Source organism: Asterias rubens, chromosome 19 (genome assembly GCF_902459465.1).
Source record: "Asterias rubens chromosome 19, eAstRub1.3, whole genome shotgun sequence".
Lineage (NCBI taxonomy): Eukaryota > Metazoa > Echinodermata > Asteroidea > Forcipulatida > Asteriidae > Asterias > Asterias rubens.
This window is the reverse complement of record NC_047080.1, coordinates 10627027-10646894: the sequence shown is the minus strand read 5'-3', so window position 1 is coordinate 10646894 and position 19868 is coordinate 10627027. Positions and strand designations below refer to the sequence as shown.

The 19868-nt window shown below is 37.8% G+C and overlaps 1 protein-coding gene across 2 annotated transcripts; it reads left to right on the top strand.

The window, feature by feature from the left end:
- The first annotated feature begins 236 nt into the window (after positions 1-236).
- Positions 237-12410, top strand: LOC117303013 (probable palmitoyltransferase ZDHHC24). 2 transcript variants are annotated; one of them, XM_033787044.1, is made up of 3 exons: positions 237-3292; positions 10330-10434; positions 10857-12410. In XM_033787044.1, exon 3 carries the CDS (start codon positions 10897-10899, stop codon positions 11758-11760), a length of 864 nt encoding a protein of 287 aa, XP_033642935.1. In that variant the 5' UTR covers positions 237-3292; positions 10330-10434; positions 10857-10896; the 3' UTR covers positions 11761-12410. The 2 variants fall into 2 exon arrangements, with proteins under 2 accessions (XP_033642935.1, XP_033642934.1); XM_033787043.1 differs by lacking the exon at positions 237-3292 and adding an exon at positions 3303-3903.
- Positions 12411-19868: the final 7458 nt, after the last annotated feature.

Here is a 19868-nt window from a genome sequence, read left to right as displayed (position 1 = left end):
TTCAAAAGGGATTATGACAGCCCTACTCAGTGCCCTTATGATTGATGGAAGGTTAATTTTATAAAAATATTTATTTACTTTATAACTTGTTTTAAAATCTAAATTTAAGGCCTTTGAATTAAGTGAGAGTTTAGTAATGTAAAGCTGGGTGTCGTCAGCGTAAGCAACACTAGAAATACTATGGGCAGCAATGAGGTCTTCCAAGGGTGCACTGAACAATATAAATTCAAGTGGCCCAGCTACAGAACCTTTTGGAACACCACACCAGAGATGATGGCGATCTGATTTAACATTGTTGATGAGAACATGCTGGGTTCTGTTGTTCAGATAAAAAGAGAACCAGTTAAGGCCAGTTCCAGTAATTCCATAGCGTGAAGATAAACGTTGGATGAGATGCTCATGGTTGATAGTGTCAAATGCAGCTGAAAATCTAACAGCACGAGGATTGCTTCCTTATGGTTGTCCAGTGCACGTAAGATTTCGTCCTGCACACATACCATCTGTGTGACTGTTATCCTGCTTGTTTCTGCTAAGCAGTTTGTATTTTATGCTTAGTGCAGTCACTCTCAGAAATATCCAAGACGTAATTTGCTCAACTAGGTCTTGGGCCATGGTCCAAGATTGAGTTGTGCTTTGCCTGATGAATATCACAAACCTGGTTTTACTTGGCGTATACAGGGCATACGCGTACTACTCCTGAATCAAACTTGTACGGGTAGCTTTACACAATGTAAGCGTAGTAGTTTGGTGTACTGTACAGCTAGGTCTTGGGGCTTTGGTTCAAGACTGAGTTGTGCTTTGCCTGACTGATGAATATAACAAACCTGTGAATTTTTATTGGAACAGGACAACGAAAAGTACAATTTTATATTTACAAGGGGTTATAGTCGTTCTTCCTTATAAAACTTGTACTAGTACATGAAGCTTAAAAAATACAAAATGTATGCGTACAGTAGTTGGTGTACTGTACAGCTAGGTCTTTGGGCTTTGGTTCGAGACTAAGTTGTGCAAAAAACCAGCGTGAACCAGTGATAAGACAAGATCACTGGTCCCTGCTTGCTATGCACTGAAGGACTAAGCTTGTACATTGTATTGGCCCTGATATGTGACATTTCTTTGCTTTAATTCGGACAACTTTTAGTTCCATAATAAATAGTAAAATTTATTTGGGCAAAGAATTAACTTCTTGCTCTATTGTATGAATGTGGAAACATTAAAAACATAATAAACAAGAAAAACATACTTTAAGTAATATTCAGTGGGATTCCCAGACAGGGGAGCATATTTTTTTAGTCAAAAACTTAACTGTAACTTAGGCTTATATCTCCCATTATTCGGTTTCCTCAGGCCTGGAATTTGAACTACCCCCTGACAGGGCCTTTTCATTTTGCAAATAGAATTTCTGGTGGAAATCTGAAAGATTTTGTTTGTAACTTTTGACGGGCACCAAGGCCAAGACCGGGGCAATGTGGCCTCTGTGTAATGGAGACATGATTCTTTTAGAAATATATTAACGTAGGTGGTACATGTAGCATGTAGGAATATAGCTAGGTCCCGGGTCAGTGGTCTGGTGCTGAGTTATATTTCCCCCTCGCAATGCAACCCTTTTTGGCACCCAAGTGGTTCATTTGCTTTGGCTGTATTGAATCTTTCTGTTTAAAAAGATGAGATTTACAAAAGCTAAGAACAATGTCAATGTCAAAAATACTGATAAAAACAGGGACAATTCACTAACAGAATTTTCATTTTACAAAGTAGAAAGTATACAATAACGACAATCAAATGTTACAATGTTTAAAAATACTGCCTAAAAGATGAGCAGTAAGGCGGGACATAAGACTTACACCGATTAGGTTAGCAACTCCCAAAAATGTTATTTAAAAACGGCTTACTGTAATCGGGTCCTTAAAAAACACAACACAAACAAATAAATACAATGACAATATGAAGATAAAGAAGAAGATCTATAGATGGTCTCTATGACCTGGTGGAATTTCTGTGTGTTTAGGTGTTTCAATACAAATCAATCTAATTAACATTGAACTGAGAAAATTTCTTTACTCTTCCGATTCGGCAATAAATACCAGAATGGCATAGGTGGTGTTTATGCGATCGGGGACAGCCGGAGACGAAGTAATCTCGACCATCTGTTCCTTATATCTGGTTGCTATCAGGTCTTTTTGGGCGACAATGCTCTGCCCAATAACGACCAGAGAGGGGCGGGCATTGACGGCCTCTTTCTCCACTGCAAATCTTCTGCTTTCTGCCTCTGTCTGAGCTGCGGTGAGGCGTCGCTCGTATCTTGCAAAGGGGATTATGACAGCCCTACTCAGTGCTCTTATGATTGATGATGGAAGGTTAATTTTATAAAAATATTTAATTACTTTTTAACTTTTTAAAAACCTAAATAAGGCTTTTGAATTTAATAAATGTCTAGCAGTTTTCTCATTAGTTAGTTGAAATCTATGATCTAATTAAGATCTTCGTGAGGGAAATGTATTAAAGAAAAGAGGACTAAATGAATGACACAATGACCACATTTGGACTCGTCAATTTCGATGGTCATGCCCAGCCCACCGATCCCCTTGCTGCACCTTCTTTTTTTGATGACACAAAGACAAACTTCACGTCAAAAAGTAAACCAGTCCTTGACAGATTTACTACAAGTACGTTAACCTTCGTGGACTGATGTTTCTCTGATTGCTGCAGAGGTTGCCGCTCTTACCGCCCGTTAGTAGTTGAGCTTGAGGATTTTCTTCAGTGACATCTTGCTATGATGCTCTGCCCAATAGCAACCAGAGAGGGGAGGGCATGCAGCCTCTTTCTCCACTGCAGATCTTCTGCTTTCTGCCTCTATCTGAGCTGCGGTGAGGCGTCGCTCGTATCTTTCAAAAGGGATTATGACAGCCCTACTCAGTGCCCTTATGATTGATGGAAGGTTAATTTTATAAAAATATTTAATTACTTTTAAACTTTTTTTAAATCTAAATATTCAAGGCCTTTGAATTCAGTAAATGTCTAGCAGTTTTCTCATTAGTAAGTTATTATCATCGATGCTACTTGAAAATGATCCCCCATCTTTACATAGTCAAGTCAGGATATCGTAGATTTCAGGGGAGAGTAGGAGACCTTGTTTGTCTTCGGAAAGTTGTTTTGAAGAGACCGGATGGTATGGCGCACTGGATGATGAAGGGAGTCAGTTCCTTGTCCTGTATAAGTTGATGAAGTGGAGATGAAGCAGTGATGCGGATGGCAAGCCATGTTACTCGCTTCTTGAAGCCAACTCTGTTGTGTAAAATATAATACCTCTGCGTCAAACAAATGACATCCAGTGTTGGTTGTGGGGAAACTTCCTTCATTTAGCCCTTAATTCACTTACTATAATAATACCTTGTCCTTTTACAAATTTTAACATGGTCAATACTACCGTTACAATACAAAGCAGGCCCTACAGAGTCCTTTTTTGTGTGAATGCAAAGCTTCCTGTCCCAAACTTCACAATTATCAGAAAACTCACTTTTATTCCCCAGCTTTTTTAACATTTCCATGCTGTATTTGACATATTAGGAGTAAAAAGTATTTTTTTTATATTTTGTTATTTTTCTAAGAACTGTTCAACAGAATGGTAGTCTAGCGCCCTCTGTTGGTGTTTTATTTTATTTTTTTGTTGTATTTTTATCTTCCAATTTTGTCTACTGCCCTCTAGGGGCTACTAATGATTATTGTGTAGCAAGGGTGTTGCACAAAATGGCGGACTACTGCTGATTCTGTGTGCTTCTCTGTGCAGTATGTCGTCGGTGGTACGGTGGGCAGTTTCAAAAGAAGTAGCAAATACTTTGTGAGATCTAATTAAGATCTTCGTGAGGGAAATGTATGACAGAAAAGTGGACTTATGAATGATTGGTGAGTTTACTGTAAATAAAAGAAAATTTAAACAAATTTGGATCATGAAAAAAAAAATCAAAAAAAAAAATCACTTAATTAATTAAACTTAAAGGAATAAGGGTCGCTTGTAAGTATCTCTATTTCTTTGTCGATGGCATTATTTGTCACACACCTGTCAGTCATGGTGTTGCTTATATTTGTCATAATTTTGGAGTCCACATCATAAACCAAGTCCTTAAAATATAATACTAGGGATGGCAACCAGAATTTCAATGTTTGTTCTATAGCTTTGACATGTGGCTAGTATGAAAGAATTCAGTAAATGGAGTTATTTGGTGGTTGTTTGAAGAAAATCGGTCAAGGGGTTCCAGAGTTGTGGTTATTTAGTGTCAAGTTGAGAGTCGTGGTCGTTGCCTAGCAACTAAAGTAAACAACAAACAAACAAATAACAATTTTAATAAAATCCTAATTAACAAATTAGACTTTTTAGTTACACAAAACTGAAATATTCTGGTTCCAGGCAAAAAGTGTTATGAGAACTGAAGAAAAAAACCAATTTGATTGCGTGGATTTTGAATTAACAGACCTCAAAAATGGACTCAAAGTCCCCAGGGATTACTCAAAGTGCATATCTTGATCTTTCGTATAAACAAATAAACAATGAATAAACAACAGTTCTCAGAAGAGCATATCTCAAAAAGTAATTGACTGGCCACCTTCATTTTTGGACTAGGGGTAGAAAAGTGGGATGCATTTGAGGTTACTTAATGACAACTAAAAATTCCCATGAACTTAATTATTGTTATTTTTGAAAATATGCAAATTAGGCCTAATTACCCGTGTAATCTGACTCCCCGCTGAGATAAACAAACAGCGAATATACCTTGCATTTTCAAAAGTGCATATCTCTAAAAGGAAATCTCTAACCAGCTTCATATTTGGACAAGGGATAGAAAAGGGAGATGCCATTAAGGTTTTTAAACAACAATAACAAAATTCCCTTATCTAAATAATTTTTTTTCTTGTTCAAAATATGCAAATCATGCTAATTATCTGTATTTTGACACCTGCCAGATATAATGAATTAACTCGTGTTTTCAAAAGCGCATAGCTCAAAAAGTAAATATCTGATCACCTTCATTTTTGGACAAGGATTAGAAAAGTAAGATGCCTTTAAGGTTATTAAACAACAAAAACATAATTCTCATTATCTTAATTATTGTTATTTTTCAAAATATGCAAATTGAGCCTAATTGCCCGTAATTTGACACCTGCTGTGTAAAACTAATAAATAATGTCGCATTTTCAAAAGTGCATATCTCAAAAAGTAAACATCTCACCCCCTTCATTTTTGGACAAGGAATAGAAAAGTGAGATGCCTTCAAGGTTATTGCACAGCAAGAACAAAATTCCCATAACCCCAACTATTGTTGTCAAATAAAAAAAGCTAAGTAACACACCTAGACTAGAGTAAATGTTAAGTTGAACAATACTTAAATACTTAACTGAGTAGGACTAAATGTTAAATTAACTTCTCAAAAGTCAAATATTTAATTGTGAAAAATGTCAAGAAGAGGTAAATAACACAACAAAGTTAATGTTAAATTCAACTTCTCAAAAGGTCAATATTTAAAATAATGTGAAAATTTCAAAAACACAGCTATATCAACATCATACATGAACACAACAGAGTAAATGTTAAAATGAACAACTTCTCAAAATGTAAAAAATGTCAAACAACAAAGATAAATAACAGAGTAAATGTTTAATTGAAAGATAACAATAAAACTTAATAATATTTAGTCAAAAATCAAGTAACAAAGCTAAGTTGCAGAATAAAATGTGTGAAATTGGAGATTAGAAAGTTTGCAATTTAAACTGCTGAATATGGATCACCGAAATCCGAAGAAAAAAAAACAATTTTGACGGACGAAAAACAAGTTCAATTTCTTTTTTACGAAAATAATGTGAATATTCTTTGTCAACAAACAAAAGTTCTCTCTAAAAAGTTCAAATTTCCCGCAAATATTCTGCACTTTGATCAATAAACACTTGCAATTCTCAATACACGTCCGCTCTTCACGAATGAATAATGGAGTGTAAACAAATATAAGACCCACGCGGCGCAGTAACTGCCATTTTGCAGCTTCATTGCGCAAGTCTGGTTTCGGCGCGATGACGTCACCATGTACACTGCGCTGTAGTGGGATTTATGAATGACTCTTTACGAGAGGTCAAAACTAGACATCTAGCTCTGTACACAACCTTGCAACCGAATAGCTACAGATTCTTGAGCGACCCCTCATGGAAAAGGCGCTGTAGCTGAAAACCGCCTCGTTCCTCAACTTAGCTACGGCCACCATTTTGTAGAATAGAACACGGTCTTTCGTTTGGTATGCGTCGCGATGGTGAGCTAAGTCGCGATCGTTAAAATCCCCTTCAACAAACATTTTAACATTGTTTCAATAGTTTAAGATTAATTATGGCAAAGTGGACTTAGCCATAATTAAAAAGCCTAACATCTAAGCTTCATTTTAAGGGGTATTTCGATATTTTTGGACGTATTTACGGCCGTACGACAGCCCAAAGAAAAACTTCATCACGCATGGCAATTCAGGGACAAGAAATGAACTGCGCGCTGACGGGGTGCGAATTAACGAAAAGTACGGATTTTTTCTTCTCTTTTCTCGGAAAGTAAATTTCTAATTATTCTAACATTTTGTCAAGTACTAGAAAACGAATTTCTCAAAAGTTTAACATTATTAACATACTTTTATTCTACACCATTTCGTAAAAAAAAATTTTTGGAACTGAAATATGACACCGTCGCAAATTAAAACTTCGTCAAATTGTTCGCCAGTCACGTGACCGGGCGACGTCCCTAATAATACATTCACTGTAATCGGATGCAGTCCCCCCACATGTTTCTTGCACGTATAGTGTGAATGTGTCTTTGTCTGTAGAAAGTTGAGCCTCAACAAGGTGATGTCCACTTTTCGTTGTCCCGTCGTACTTCAAAGTTGTCCCGTCGTACTTCAAAGAAAACAATGTCCCCGAATAATGATGATGTCTGCCAATACCTGAGGCACTGACAGCTTGTAAGTTGTAATCTACAGCGTCATCTTCCGTCTCCTTCTCTGTCCAGTATGCAACTGTTAGGGTGGGAATTTTTGTCCTGGATTTTACTCCAATTACTTTCCCGCTGTATGATGTATTTTTACCTTCTTCGAACCAGATATGATGAAGGTATCTGTTCTTGATACAGGCAGTGTCCTTAATAATGAGTTCCACCAAATCCCGCTTGTCATGCTCTAAATCTGGGAATTCTGACATTAGAGATGAACCACTCGGTATTGATTTGACTTTCTTTTCCACCTTCTTGCGTGCTGACTGGTCTGTCTTCTGCTGTTTTTGTTTCAATCTCTGGTCTTGGATTTTGATAATGTTTGCTTCTGGCTGATTTTTTACTGTTCTCGTGCTCTCTTGATTGCAAATGTGATTATTTGTTGTTGTGTTTCTGCAGATTTTTCTTCTAACCACTTGATGGTTTTATTTTTCTTACACTTTACCTTTCCATCAATGAAGCCAACTGTAGCATTTGGGGCTCTTCTGAAGTGATGGTCAGTTAGTCCAAGTGTTTGCTCTGCATATATGTTGTGTGTTGGAGCTGATTTTGATTGGTGATATTGTTCCGGTGTTGGGTTGGAGAGGTGACCAGTTAGGTATGGCTGCAGCCGTCTTTCAAGAACTTCGATACAGGATCTAGCCAGATCTTTAGCCGCCATCGATGCTTTTAGTTCATGTAATTCATTACATATGTCTTGAACGGCAATCTCCTTTGCCTCTTTCATTTCCTGATCCATTTTGGGGACTTTCATGGGTAGCAAATCATCAATTACTGTCTCCCTTGTTCTTTTCTCTGTTTTGTCACAGGCAGCGGAGGTGGATATCTCTTGGCAAGAAAAGACACCAGCTTTTCTTGATTGTGATCTTTTTGAAGGACACTTTTTTTCAGTTTCACACATTTCATACTAGTAGGAACATTAGATGGCTCTAATGCAATGCTGAAGATGGAAGACAACACTGCAGCAACGTCCTTCCATTTGGTGTCAGGTTTCTTCCTTGCTGTCATTGAAGAGAAAACCTCACATATTATGTCATTTGTTAGCTGATCTGATGATAATGTATGCAAAGGACCAGCTGATATCAACAGGGATTTCTTTGAATTGGCAGGATCTTCCATGCTTGATCTGAAAGGAAACTTAGTTTATTCCTCTAAAATAATTACAAAATTGCATTTTACGAATGAGTTTATGCTGTTATACTTTTATTAATAAAGGATAATTAAAAAAGCAGGCAGTGACATTTCTTTGAGGGATAACTTTTAGGATGAAAGTAGGAGGCTCCTCCCCAAAATCTAAATTCTTAAACCTACACTAAGCTTTCTAACTCTAACCCTACCCCGAATCCTACCCCTAACTATAACTAAACATGACCCTATACACCTCACTCTATACCCTGACCCTACCCCTAACTGTCACTGTAATCAAACTCCATCATTCTTGAAGATTACATATTTCTATTAAGTCCCCCCCCCCCCTTTTATACGCAAGGTTCTAAAAAAAAACACCCACGCCCTTTCAAATCCAACCGCAAATTGTTGTGTTTCCGGTAACTTGTTCCAAAAAATGTAAAATTAAAGAAAATTTAAAAACAAAATAAATCCTGACACTACCTAAATGAGCGGCATGTATTTTTTGCAAGGTAAGCACTGAAATTAAATATTGGGGGAAAAAAATCATAAACTCCGTCAAATAAAATTAAGTTTTAGCCATCAAGAAATACACATAAACAACAAAGAATCATCTAACCATGTCCAAGTTGGGTTTCAAAGTCGGCATTATAAGCGCAATTCTCAAAATTCAATCGCCGCGCGGCGAAATTTTTGAGGCCTTACCATACGAATCCTCAACTTTTATTCATCAAAATAACGTCTGGTAACCTGTCTACAACCGCTTCATACTAAACAAATGCATGCAAGCACTCCGCAGACTGAAACCATGGACACCGCGCTGTGGCTACGGTCGACTCGGGCGTGCGTGACTGGGTCACAAGTCCGTGTGTAAAAATACGTATTGCGAAGTGCGCCCTCTATTGGATGACTTGTGAACCTGCCTAGCCTACCTAGTGTGTGTTCATGTGCTACAATAAATTTTTCACACTGTTTGTGGATGCTGTCAAGGGGATGTCCAACTCTGTTTTTCACGAACCATGTTAACGGATGACGGCAGTACCAACAATCAGAGGGCATCGGCAATTAGTCCACGCTCTTGCAGAACGCAACTGCAGCATCCTTCATGGCCAAAGTCTCAAGCAATCTCTCCGCGTTCCATAGGTTAGCCATGGTTCAATGTAGAAAGCATGACAAGATGACTTCAAGACTTCAAGAGCTTCCTTATACAGCCCAAAAGAACAAATGCGAGACTTTCTAAATAATGACTTTCAGTGATTACGTGCGTCCTCGGTGGAACTCCCCTCAGGACTCACATTTTGACTCGTCAATTTCGACGGTCATGCCCGGCCCACTGATCCCCTTGCTGCACCTTCCTGCGTTGTTGCATCAAATCCCATGGTTAGATTCTTAACACCTTTTTATAGCTATTTCAGCACATTTGAGGTCGGCTAAGCTGTCTTATTTCTGTGTCATTTGTTCTATTGTGTTTCTGTGTGGGAATGTGATGAAGACTCCCCCCCTTCGTTTGGCGTTAGTGATCATTAGTGTTTTACACTAGATTTTCCTTAAGTTCAGTTTTGTCTATAGCTCTACAGACCAAATTATTTCATCTTTTTTTTTTTCAATTTGTCTTTCACTTGGCTGTATTTGGCCAGCGGCGCATTTTTTTTGACGAAGTTCATCTGTAATTTCCAAGTTGCAGTACCTCTTGTACTGTATTTTTCAACTGATATATGAAAACTCCCTGCATAAAATAAATTGTTTTAATTCATCTTGCGCAGTCCCAGCGCAGTCCTAGAGCCTTAACGGATGCATGAGCATGCCCCCCTTCTTCTTCTTGAATGCCCTATCAACTACGGTGTTAGTCATCAACAGCAACAACTTCGCATTCAGTTTCTGTATAGCATTGACGTGCATATCTTCCTGTGTTGTGGCGTCAAATCTCAGGGTTAGGTTGTTCACCTTCATAGCTATTTCTGCACACTTTAGATCGGCTTTGGTGTCCGATTCCCGTTTCATTTGTTCTACTGTGTTTCTGTGTGGGACTTTAGGTTTCTGATTTGGCATGAAAGCCCAAGTACGAATGATAAATAGGCGACTTTTTTGCATTTTGTCCATCTGACACTACTGTTTTTGTTAAGTTGGAACGTTTTCATAACCGTTATTGGAACTTGTTTGTAACTGTATTTGTTTTTTGTTTGTCTTCTTAGAGAGTGTATTTATAGGAAAAGAAGAGGTGTTTTGATAGAGAAAACTGAAGACTGAGACGAAAGGCTTTCTTCAATTGTTTCAGACGGGAAACAAACAGGAGGAATGTAAGTTAAATTGAGCAAATTAAAATACTGGCGTACATTTTTTGTTACCAGACTTGGCCTTGAAGTTAGGGTCATTATTTGTTTTCTGTCAACAATTACGCGTATACATAAGTCATCTGTGAAAGTTTCAGTTAAATACATTGAAGCCTACTTGTTGAGAAAACCACCTCTGGCTGTGTTGAGGGCAGCATTTATAAACAACACAGAAAGCATGGCCTGGAGGCGATCTTTGTACATTCATATTTGTTGACAGACTTTTATGGAAGTGTTGTGGCCGAGCGGTTAAGAGCACCGAATTCAAACTCTGGTGTTTCCCGATCAGCAGAGTGTGGGTTCGAATCCCCAGCCAAGACACTTGTGTCCTTAAGCAAGACATTTAACCATTTAACCATGATTTCTAATGTTCATTTTAAATTTTTCAGACACTGCATTCCCAAAATCTGCTCCCTGTCTGGACTCAAAATGAAGCCATCACTTCGTAAGAAGCGGATCTTCCCAAGTAACTTAGGCGACCGTTTATCGGTTAGCTTCGCCGTCTGTGAGCTGTTCGTAGAGGGCTTCTTTGAACTGTTGGTAATTCTGCCTCGTCTGTACCCAGAAGCCACCACATCTTACTGGCTAAGTGTCGCATTCGGCCTGTTTCTATTCGTCAATACACTCGGTAACATGTTTATGTCGATGGCCACCGACCTATCGTCCGGGATCTCGATATTGCCTTCCGTCTTAAAACCATCGTGGAGCTACTGCCCCATTTGCATGAAGAACTCCCCGCCGCGTTCTTTCCACTGCTTCCAGTGCAACGCGTGCATCCTGAAACGTGACCACCACTGCCTGTTTATCGGCAACTGCGTCGGCCACGCCAATCAACGCTACTATTTGATGAGCGTCATGTATATCAGCTTCGGGGCCCTTTACGCGAATTATCTGAACATGGACTTGGCATTGGAGAGTGTCGCAAAAAACCTAAACTTTAAGACGTTGATAGCGTCGTTCACTCCGATCTTCGGTTGGCTGCTCGGCTTAACGGAGTCGACGTCGTTTTTCATCGCATTCCAGAGTGGCACTTGTGTTCTAGCATCCATTGCATTTACAATCCTCTTCATATTCCATTTACGTATCACATTACGAGGGCAGACTACGCATGAACTTCGCCGAATCCGAGACCGGTCCTACGACCTCGGTGTTGTGGACAACCTTCGAGAGGCTCTTGGTACCCGCTGGTACCTGGTGTGGATATTTCCTGCAATCAGTTCTCCGCTTCCGAGTGATGGCCTCCATTTTAGGAAGCGTGATTCGACTTTACTTGAAAATGTCAAGGACATGTGACTAGATTTATAAAACCTTTATAACAATTTGTACAATCATTTTCTAGTGTCCCTGGGGGGCCTCTCTCAAACCTTGGCCTGTGCTCCAGGCTGTCTGCTGATGTTCGAACCACTGCGTGCAAAATATACGCTGCTCCAAAAATGTAGACAGCTGGCGGTCAGGTTCATACTCGCCATGATTCAAATTTGTGTGCAGCACGGGGTCCGCAAGCCAGAGACGGAGCCCAAGCCGAGGTTTGAGAAAGGACCCATGTGTTGAATTGATAGATTCTTGCTACCATACTTTGAGTAAGTTCGGGTGAGCGACTAGACTTGACCAGAGACCGAATATTGGGTCCAGAAACTGTGATGTAGATCTCGATGCTCCATGTGCATTGTTCTATATAGTCAATCTCCCTGTGCTCTTTGGTTTCTGGTTAATGTGGTAAGGTCTAGTTGAGTGGAGTCGCACCTGAACTTGCTCCAAGTAGAACCAAATTTGAAAGTACATGAAGTAGGATTAGAAGCTTTGCATGGGTGGAGTGCAATCAGGTGAGGTTTGCAGTAGCACCACGTTTGCACCATTTAATATTGGTATTAACTCAAAATAATTATTAGCATAAAACCTTACTTGGTAACGAGTAATGGGGAGAGGTTGATAGTATAAAACATTGTGAGAAACGGCTGCCTCTGAAGTAACGTAGTTTTCCATAAAGAAGTAAATTTCCAGGAATTTGATTTCAAGACCTCGGATTTAGAATTTGAGGTCTCAAAATCAAGCAGCTGAAAACACATAACTTCGTGTGACAAGGGTGTTTTTTTCTTTCATTATTATCTTGCAACTTCGATGACCGATTGATTGAGCTCAAATTTTCACAGGTGTGTTATTTTATGCATGTTGAGATACACCATTTGTGAAGACTGGTCTTCGACAATTACCAATAGTGTCCACTGTCTTTAAGTAGTGGTGGATGTGAGTTGTCAGCCAATAGTTATTCTCAAAACCAACACTATATACCTTAAGCATGTTGCAGCCATCTTAAATTTTTCCCATTGATATCTATGTAACCAAACCGAGGCTGGAAGAACAATATAGTCTGGTTCCTATTTGCAAAATAATTATTTGCAGTCACTATTGTTGTTCGATACAAGGAGCGTGACCAAGATGGAGACAGCATAATAAAGGTCTATACTTAAAAGAGATATACACATAGTGCTACTAAAATCTGACCTGAATTCACGATGATGTAGACCCTTTCTGAAGTCCCAACATCGTTGTTTCAGTGCAACAACAATGTATGTATGTCACATTTTCAGTGAAATTTTATGTTTTCAAAAGGTGCTTTACTGTTGCATGAAAATGCTTCTTAAGATTGGTGCTAAAGTTAGGTATAATTATCTTTTTTACAAACATCCTTTAAAGGAACATCACTAGCCATTTGTATACCAAATGTTTGATTCTTACACTGATTTGTATAATGCACTGTACTTAGTATTTTCCTGAGTTATTTTGAAAACATCTACAGGGGTGGATTTCACAAAGGTAGTCCTAACTTAGGACTAGTTCTATAGGCAATGCTAAGAGATAGGACTGGTCCTAAGTTAGGACCAGTAACTCATCCTAACTTAGGACCAATCCTATCTCTTAGCATTGCCTAGGACTAGTCCTAAGTTAGGACTACCTTTGTGAAATCCACCCCAGGCCTATTTGTACTTTTTTTCTATTTGTGCTGTAGATTTCAATGTTAGATTGATCTAAAATGTGCCAGGTGGTTATTATGTTTTATAAATTATTAATTGATACATTTAAATAACTGCTACATAGTATGGGTGGTTATCAAGTTTTTGTTTATAAAATGGACCCACAAATGAGTTCAACCAAGTTTACAAGTAAAACAAAAAAACTAGCAATATAGAATTATTTTTTTCTTCTGGAGAGTGTTAAACCAGATATCAAGTTCACTTTTAAATCATGCGTAACACTTTTCATACCAGATTATATGATATGTTTGTACTATACTTACGCTTGTTATGTATCTTTCATTCTGTCTGCACGAATGCATAGTTTAAAAAAATCAAAGAAAATAATATAGAACTGTCATTTCTTCTTGAGAATGTGAAACCACAAATGAGATTCTAGTATAAATCATGTGTCACTCTTTATGTACCAATTTAAACAAAACATGTACTATTAGTTATTTAAAGTGAGCAGCTGTTTCTACTAATATTGTAAGTTTATCAATTGTAAGTTTATCAACTGAAAGTATGTCATAGATTCTATGTCTATTAATAACCACTCAATTGAGATTTTCAGTCTTTGTTGTTGCCTCCAAGATTATTTAATGTCTGTACTTACTTTTCATTTACAAGGGTTTTGGTCTTGAATTTTTCATCAACATCTAGCAGTTTTCATCGAAATCATCAGTTTTATTAAATTTAGCATGAAAAGCTGTACAAGGCTTATAGCCTTGTTTACTATGCCTGGAAAAAATGCTAAGTTCACAAGGCTAGAGCCTTGTACACTTTTTCGGCAACGCCTTGTGCACTTTTTCGGCAAAATTTTACAAGTTCACAAAGCTGTAATAGCCTTCACAAGGCCGTGCGACTTTTTCGGCAAAATTAGAAAGGTTCACAAGGCCTTTTGACTTTTTCAGCAAAATTTGCCAAGTTCACAAGGCTTTGTACACCTTTTCGGCAAAATTTGAAAAGTTAACTAGTGAACACTTATTCAAGCAAAAGTTGACAAGTTCACAAGCCAATAGCCCCATAGACTTGTTCAAGCAAAATTTGACAAGTTCACAAGGCCTTATAGACTGTTTCAAGCCAAATTTGACAAGTTTACAGGGCTACATAAATAGCCTTATAGAATTGTTCAAGCAAAAGTTCACAAGCTTGCAAGGCAAAGCTTGTCAAATTTTGCCGGTAAATGGTACAAGGCTATAGCTAACATTTGATAAACGCTCGACTTGCCTCGTGATTTTTTCAATTTTGCACAACAAGAAATACCCTTTGTCAGCTGTAGGCCTCAATAAAGTAGTTGTATATAAACATTCACCCTGGAACCCACTTCCCCAAAACCAGTGATCTTGACCCACACGCCTACTGCTGGTGATAGAGAGCAATCCTCCTTTTTAACCGTTTGTCAAGATTATTTTGGCAAGTTTTGTTGACTCAAAACACTGTTTCCGCGAATCACACACAACAACATCAAATTCCGTCTATATTGGCGTGTTTAATTTTGTTGTTGTATTATTAATACTATTGTTTAGGTATTTACTATTCATCGACTTTTTCAACTGGTGTCGTGGCTAGTCCAAGAACGTGTCGGACTGGGAGCTACGGGACCCGGGTTCAACTCCCGTGTGTGCGTTTTTCTTTTTTGCTTGGACGCAGTTAGTGAATTATTTAAGTAGTATAAAAATCATCTCCAAATACCAACGGGCACTGTGGCGACACGGTGCACTGGATAGTTCAATTGCGTGCTATCCAGAGCTGGTACACCGGTTCGAATCCCGCCCGTACCAAGAGGGACATGACTTTTACTGCTTGCACCAGTATTGGATTGGGGTCCGTCATGTCTATCCCCAAATTAGGTGTGGATGAAGATATTCCGTGTGGGAGAGTAAAGGAGGGACCGGGACTGCACGTCCCTTAAGGGTTCTAATGGGTGATCACCACGCTGGTTTCGATCAGACTTTGAGTCCCCTGAACGCCTGGTCGTCACTCTGACTAACTCTTTGCACAAATTTACTTTAACTTTATTTAACTTTAACAACTATATACCAACAATATTTATAACCAAATTGAGCCACAAACTGAATTTTTTTTTGACAAGTGGGCCTACACAAGGCCTTCCTGGTCAAAATTGTGATTTTTTCGGAAAGATTTGAAAAGTTCACAAGGCCTTGTGACTTCTTCGGCAAAAGTTGAAAGTTTCACAAGGCAAAATTTGAAAGTTTCACAATGTGATTTTTTCGGAAAAATTTGAAAAGTTCACAAGGCTATAGCCTTGTGAATTGTTCGGACAAATTTTAAAAGTTCACAAGGCTACAGGCTTGTGACTTCTTCGGCAAAAGTTGAAAGTTTCACAAGGCAAAATTTGAAAGTTTCACAATGTGATTTTTTCGGAAAAATTTGAAAAGTTCACAAGGCTATATAGCCTTGTGACTTCTTCGGCAAAATTTGAAAGTTTCACAATGTGATTTTTTCGGAAAAATTTGAAAGGTTCACAAGGCTATAGCCTTGTGAATTTTTCGGAAAAATTTGAAAAGTTCACAAGGCTATATAGCCTTGTGATTTTTTCGGAAAAATTTGAAAAGTTCACAAGGCTATAGCCTTGTGACTTCTTCGGCAAAAGTTGAAAGTTTCACAAGGCTATAGCCTTGTGAATTTTTCGGCAAAATTTGAAAAGTTCACAAGGCTATAGCCTTGTGATTTTTTCGGAAAAATTTGAAAAGTTCACAAGGCTATAGCCTTGTGAATTTTTTCGGAAAAATCTGAAAAGTTCACAAGGCTATAGCCTTGTGACTTCTTCGGCAAAATTTGAAAGTTTCACAATGTGATTTTTTCGGAAAAAAATTGAAAAGTTCACAAGGCTATAGCCTTGTGATTTTTTCGGAAAAATTTGAAAAGTTCACAAGGCTATAGCCTTGTGAATTTTTTTGGAAAAATTTGAAAAGTTCACAAGGCTTGTGAATTTTTTCGGCAAAATTTGAAAATTTCACAAGGCTATAGCCTTGTGATTTTTTCGGAAAAATTTGAAAAGTTCACAAGGCTATAGCCTTGTGAATTTTTTCGGCAAAATTTGAAAAGTTCACAAGGCCTTGTGACTTCTTCGGCAAAATTTGAAAGTTTCACAATGTGATTTTTTCGGAAAAATTTGAAAAGTTCACAAGGCTATAGCCTTGTGATTTTTTCGGAAAAATTTGAAAAGTTCACAAGGCTATAGCCTTGTGATTTTTTCGGAAAAATTTCAAAAGTTCACAAGGCTATAGCCTTGTGAATTTTTCGACAAAATTTGAAAAGTTCACAAGGCTATAGCCTTGTGATTTTTCGGAAAAAATTGGAAAGTTCACAAGGCTATAGCCTTGTGATTTTTTCGGAAAAATTTGAAAAGTTCACAAGGCTATAGCCTTGTGATTTTTTCGGAAAAATTTGAAAAGTTCACAAGGCTATAGCCTTGTGAATTTTTCGACAAAATTTGAAAAGTTCACAAGGCTATAGCCTTGTGATTTTTTCGGAAAAATTTGAAAATTTCACAAGGCTATAGCCTTGTGATTTTTTCGGAAAAATTTGAAAAGTTCACAAGGCTATAGCCTGGTGAATTTTTTCGGCAAAATTTGAAAAGTTCACAAGGCCTTGTGACTTCTTTGGCAAAATTTGAAAGTTTCACAATGTGATTTTTTCGGAAAAATTTGAAAAGTTCACAAGGCTATAGCCTTGTGATTTTTTCGGAAAAATTTGAAAAGTTCACAAGGCTATATCCTTGTGAATTTTTTCGGCAAAATTTGAAAATTTCACAAGGCTATAGCCTTGTGATTTTTTCGGAAAAATTTGAAAAGTTCACAAGGCCTTGTGATTTTTTCGGAAAAATTTGAAAAGTTCACAAGCCTTGTGAATTTTTTCGGCAAAATTTGAAAATTTCACAAGGCTATAGCCTTGTGATTTTTTCGGAAAAATTTGAAAAGTTCACAAGGCTATAGCCTTGTGACTTTTTCGGAAAAATCTGAAAAGTTCACAAGGCTATAGCCTTGTGATTTTTTCGGAAAAATCTGAAAAGTTCACAAGGCTATAGCCTTGTGACTTCTTCGGCAAAATTTGAAAGTTTCACAATGTGATTTTTTCGGAAAAATTTGAAAAGTTCACAAGGCTATAGCCTTGTGATTTTTCGGAAAGATCACAAGGCTATAGCCTTGTGAATTTTTCGACAAAATTTGAAAAGTTCACAAGGCCTTGTGAATTTTTCGGCAAAAGTTGAAAGTTTCACAAGGCTATAGCCTTGTGTTTTTTTCGTGAAAAATTTGAAAAGTTCACAAGGCTATAGCCTTGTGATTTTTCGGAAAAAATTGGAAAGTTCACAAGGCTATAGCCTTGTGATTTTTTCGGAAAAATTTGAAAAGTTCACAAGGCTATAGCCTTGTGATTTTTTCGGAAAAATTTGAAAAGTTCACAAGGCTATAGCCTTGTGAATTTTTCGACAAAATTTGAAAAGTTCACAAGGCTATAGCCTTGTGATTTTTTCGGAAAAATTTGAAAATTTCACAAGCCTTGTGATTTTTTCGGAAAAATTTGAAAATTTCACAAGGCTATAGCCTTGTGATTTTTTCGGAAAAATTTGAAAAGTTCACAAGGCTATAGCCTTGTGAATTTTTTCGGCAAAATTTGAAAATTTCACAAGGCTATAGCCTTGTGATTTTTTCGGAAAAATTTGAAAAGTTCACAAGGCTATAGCCTGGTGAATTTTTTCGGCAAAATTTGAAAAGTTCACAAGGCCTTGTGACTTCTTTGGCAAAATTTGAAAGTTTCACAATGTGATTTTTTCGGAAAAATTTGAAAAGTTCACAAGGCTATAGCCTTGTGATTTTTTCGGAAAAATTTGAAAAGTTCACAAGGCTATATCCTTGTGAATTTTTTCGGCAAAATTTGAAAATTTCACAAGGCTATAGCCTTGTGATTTTTTCGGAAAAATTTGAAAAGTTCACAAGGCCTTGTGATTTTTTCGGAAAAATTTGAAAAGTTCACAAGGCTATAGCCTTGTGAATTTTTTCGGCAAAATTTGAAAATTTCACAAGGCTATAGCCTTGTGATTTTTTCGGAAAAATTTGAAAAGTTCACAAGGCTATAGCCTTGTGACTTTTTCGGAAAAATCTGAAAAGTTCACAAGGCTATAGCCTTGTGATTTTTTCGGAAAAATCTGAAAAGTTCACAAGGCTATAGCCTTGTGACTTCTTCGGCAAAATTTGAAAGTTTCACAATGTGATTTTTTCGGAAAAATTTGAAAAGTTCACAAGGCTATAGCCTTGTGATTTTTCGGAAAGATCACAAGGCTATAGCCTTGTGAATTTTTCGACAAAATTTGAAAAGTTCACAAGGCCTTGTGAATTTTTCGGCAAAAGTTGAAAGTTTCACAAGGCTATAGCCTTGTGTTTTTTTCGTGAAAAATTTGAAAAGTTCACAAGGCCTTGTGACTTCTTCGGCAAAATTTGAAAGTTTCACAATGTGATTTTTTCGGCAAAATTTGAAAAGTTCACAAGGCTATAGCTATGTGATTTTTTCGGAAAAATTTGAAAAGTTCACAAGGCTATAGCCTTGTGACTTCTTCGGCAAAAGTTGAAAGTTTCACAAGGCTATAGCCTTGTGAATTTTTTCGGCAAAATTTGAAAAGTTCACAAGGCTATAGCCTTGTGAATTTTTTCGGCAAAATTTCGGCAAAAAGTTCACAAGGCTATATATATAGCCTTGTGAATTTTTTCAAATTTTGCCGAAAAAGTCACAATTTTGCCCGGAAGGCCTTGTGTAGGCCCACTTGTCAACAAAAAAAAATCAGTTTGTGGCCCAAATTGGTTACAAATATTGTTGGTGTATACATGTAGTTGTTAAAGTTAAATAAAGTTAAAGTAAATTTGTGCAAAGAGTTAGTCAGAGTGACGACCAGGCTTTCAGGGGACTCAAAGTCTGATCGAAACCAGCGTGGTGATCACCCATTAGAACCCTTAAGGGACCTGCAGTCCCGGTCCCTCCTTTACTCTCCCACACGGAATATCTTCATCCACACCTAATTTGGGGATAGACATGACGGACCCCAATCCATTACTGGTGCAAGCAGTAAAAGTCATGTCCCTCTTGGTACGGGCGGGATTCGAACCGGTGTACCAGCTCTGGATAGCACGCAATTGAACTATCCAGTGCACCGTGTCGCCACAGTGCCCGTTGGTATTTGGAGATGATTTTGATACTACTTAAATAATTCACTCACTGCGTCCAAGCAAAAAAGAAAAACGCACACACGGGAGTTGAACCCGGGTCCCGTAGCTCCCAGTCTGACACGTTCTTGGACTAGCCACGACACCAGTTGTAGAAGTCAATGAATAGTAAATACCTAAACAATAGTATTAATAATACAACAACGAA